At 36.7% G+C, this 2,675-nt stretch overlaps 1 protein-coding gene across 1 annotated transcript in view; it reads right to left on the bottom strand.

The window, feature by feature from the left end:
• LOC106869292 (toll-like receptor 3) overlaps positions 1 to 2,675 on the bottom strand; it is a 353,412-nt gene that overhangs the window by 173,818 nt on the left and 176,919 nt on the right. Inside the window, exon 54 of the mRNA XM_052978036.1 lies at positions 435 to 549. Coding sequence (XP_052833996.1) covers positions 435 to 549 — 115 coding nt within the window. The remainder of the gene's footprint in view (positions 1 to 434; positions 550 to 2,675) is intronic.

The following is a 2,675-nucleotide window of genomic DNA, read 5'->3' as shown; positions in this document are numbered from 1 at the left end:
TTCTCCGCTTACCAATTATACAGTAACAAAACTTACGCTCTACAGTAAATAAAAAAATCGTATAAAATAATATTACCCCGAAATCAGTAGAATTGCTGATGAAGAATGTTGGCTGAGTTTAGATATGTGTTTTCTTCCCTGAATATATTTTGTAACATGCTGGCACTTACAGGAATCGTAACAACAAATGTTTTAAACCTTCATCTAACGTCACCAAAAAAGGAAATCTCAGTGGTGAGGCTAAGATAAAAATATATGGTATCCGATACAAAATGTAAAATAGCTGAATTGAATGATTTCAACAGACGCACGTTAATTTTATCATCTTAATCTCTCTGGGTGTTTTATTTATTATGCCATGAAACATTCTCTCACAATAGAATGTCACTGAAAACTTCAAAAATGTGAGGTGAAATAAAACAATAGAAACGAACCAGTATCTTGTCGCTACGTCTGCATGACATGGGATCGTCACATTATTTCCGATTTTTGTCATTGGCCAATGGAAAGTGCCATTGCTAGTTGCTGTAGTGATTTCATTGCAAACCACTGTAAAACAAATAAAACATATGCATATGAAATATATATTACGGTATTCAAAGCTGTGTTTTATATACTGGAAAATACCTTCATATATTGGATAAACACATAACATTTCCTATCAGGAACTCTTCAGACATACAAACAAAACGTGTAATGCTGAATAGATAGAATATGCATAATGGTGAATAAATTTTTCAAGCTTCCCTGTTATTAAATAACTCTGAAAACATTTCCAGCATTTTCTACTCTAATATGTATCTCACGTAAAAATAAGAACAAACTGGATTTCAATACTGGAATAAGCAGATGTTCTTAGAGGACGCAGCTTGGATTTTAACCCTACTTTGTGTTTGTGTGTATCTGTATGTGTACATGTATGTATGTATGTATGTATGTATGTCTGTATGCATGTATATACGTACGTACGCACGTGCGTATGTATGCATGTATGTATGTATGTATGTATGCACGTAGGGACAGTTCACACAAAAAAAAAACAAAGGACGAAGACAGGTGGTGTAGACAATAAACAGATGTATTAGTTTAACGCTCTGGAAGTGAACAACTCTTTAACGTTTCGAGCCTACGCTCTTCCACAGAAAGAAACAGAAAGAAACAAGGACAGAATATAGAGAATATATGGTGGCTAGTGGAACAGGGTGTTGTGGATACATTTGACAGTTTGCATAAAAGCAAAGTACAATACCCTATCCATATAAACGTATTCTAAAAACTGAAAGATCAACAAGTCTATAATTAAGATTTAACAGTTTAGAGAAAGTAGCTGCCCTCAGCTTCCAGCACTGCTTCAAGAGTGAAACAGGCGTTTGTGTTTTTCACTATGGCCGCCAACTCGGCCTTGGTGTAGCAAGCAGAGGAATTTGTTCCTTCTCAACCGCGTCCCGAACATAATAAATCATGGGATTACAATCAGGAGAATTAGAATGCCAGAAATTTGGGCTCGTGGAGTCGCAGATATTCATTAACAACCATGTCTGTTTCTTCCGATATGGCAAGGAGACGAAATCTGCAATCACACATATGGCTTTCTACCAGCAACTCCTCCAGGCAGGCTTTGACCATAGTTCCAGCAGCTTCGCATAGTCATCCGAATTATTGTGCCTATGGCTCTATTCAAAGATTTTGGGGCGGCATGATGTTATTCACACTGGAGACACACCCAAAGACCATCACAGTTTGGGAAACTTTGTTTTCATGAAGTCCATGTCAGATCTTACAATCTTTACAGTGTATACAGAGCATAGAGCAGCAGTTATGATACTGGTATTTTCATACCGGGAGGATATCAACGTGATATATGTAAACCTTTTCCAATAGTCTGATGGCGTTGTCCACAGTGTCAGCTAACTTTTCTACACTAAGATTTTAACCAGTAAGCTCTCTAACATCTTTCACTGTTCACCAATATATATATATATATATATATATATATATAGCTATACCTGAAAAGGGCAGAAAATATCGTCAATATATATATAAATATATAAGGTTGAGGAGGGTATTGGATTTAACCAAACCCCGGAGGATACAGGTAATACCGAGTAAGTGCTGTATACCGATTAGTTTGCCCCAGTCGTTGTACGAACAGGATTGGGTATTATAAGTCGTGTATTAGCGTGTGTATATGTAAATATATAAAAACAAAAGGATAAAGAGAGCAAAGGCAAGGTTGAAGAATGTTATGGATAGAGTCTTACAGCTTTTTCTGTCCTTGGTTTATCACTCATACCCCCACCACCTATATACTACACAGACGCATTCCTTCCTACTCACTAGACCTTTTAACCTCATCCCCCTATTCCTCCTTCACTCTATATGCTCTTCCCCTCTACCCTGTTAAGACCAACTGACCATAAATATATCGCTAACTTCCTCCGCCTCTATATCTCCTCTATCACCTTCCACATTCTATCTTCTTGACTTGACCTAATTACCGCTAACTTTTCACTTGACTTGGACATTCTTCAAGTAAACAAGCAAAAATCTATTGCAATATAGAATATATATACCTCTGCTATCTATGCTATATCAACTCTCGTTCCAACATAAATTTCCGGATTATTCACACAAGGATTAATTTGCACGAATTTCTACACGGATATTTACCACTG

The sequence above is a fragment of the Octopus bimaculoides genome, chromosome 29 (assembly GCF_001194135.2).
Source record: "Octopus bimaculoides isolate UCB-OBI-ISO-001 chromosome 29, ASM119413v2, whole genome shotgun sequence".
In the NCBI taxonomy this organism is placed as follows: domain Eukaryota; kingdom Metazoa; phylum Mollusca; class Cephalopoda; order Octopoda; family Octopodidae; genus Octopus; species Octopus bimaculoides.
The sequence above is the reverse complement of the archived record's forward strand: the minus strand, read 5'-3'. Positions and strand labels throughout refer to the sequence as shown.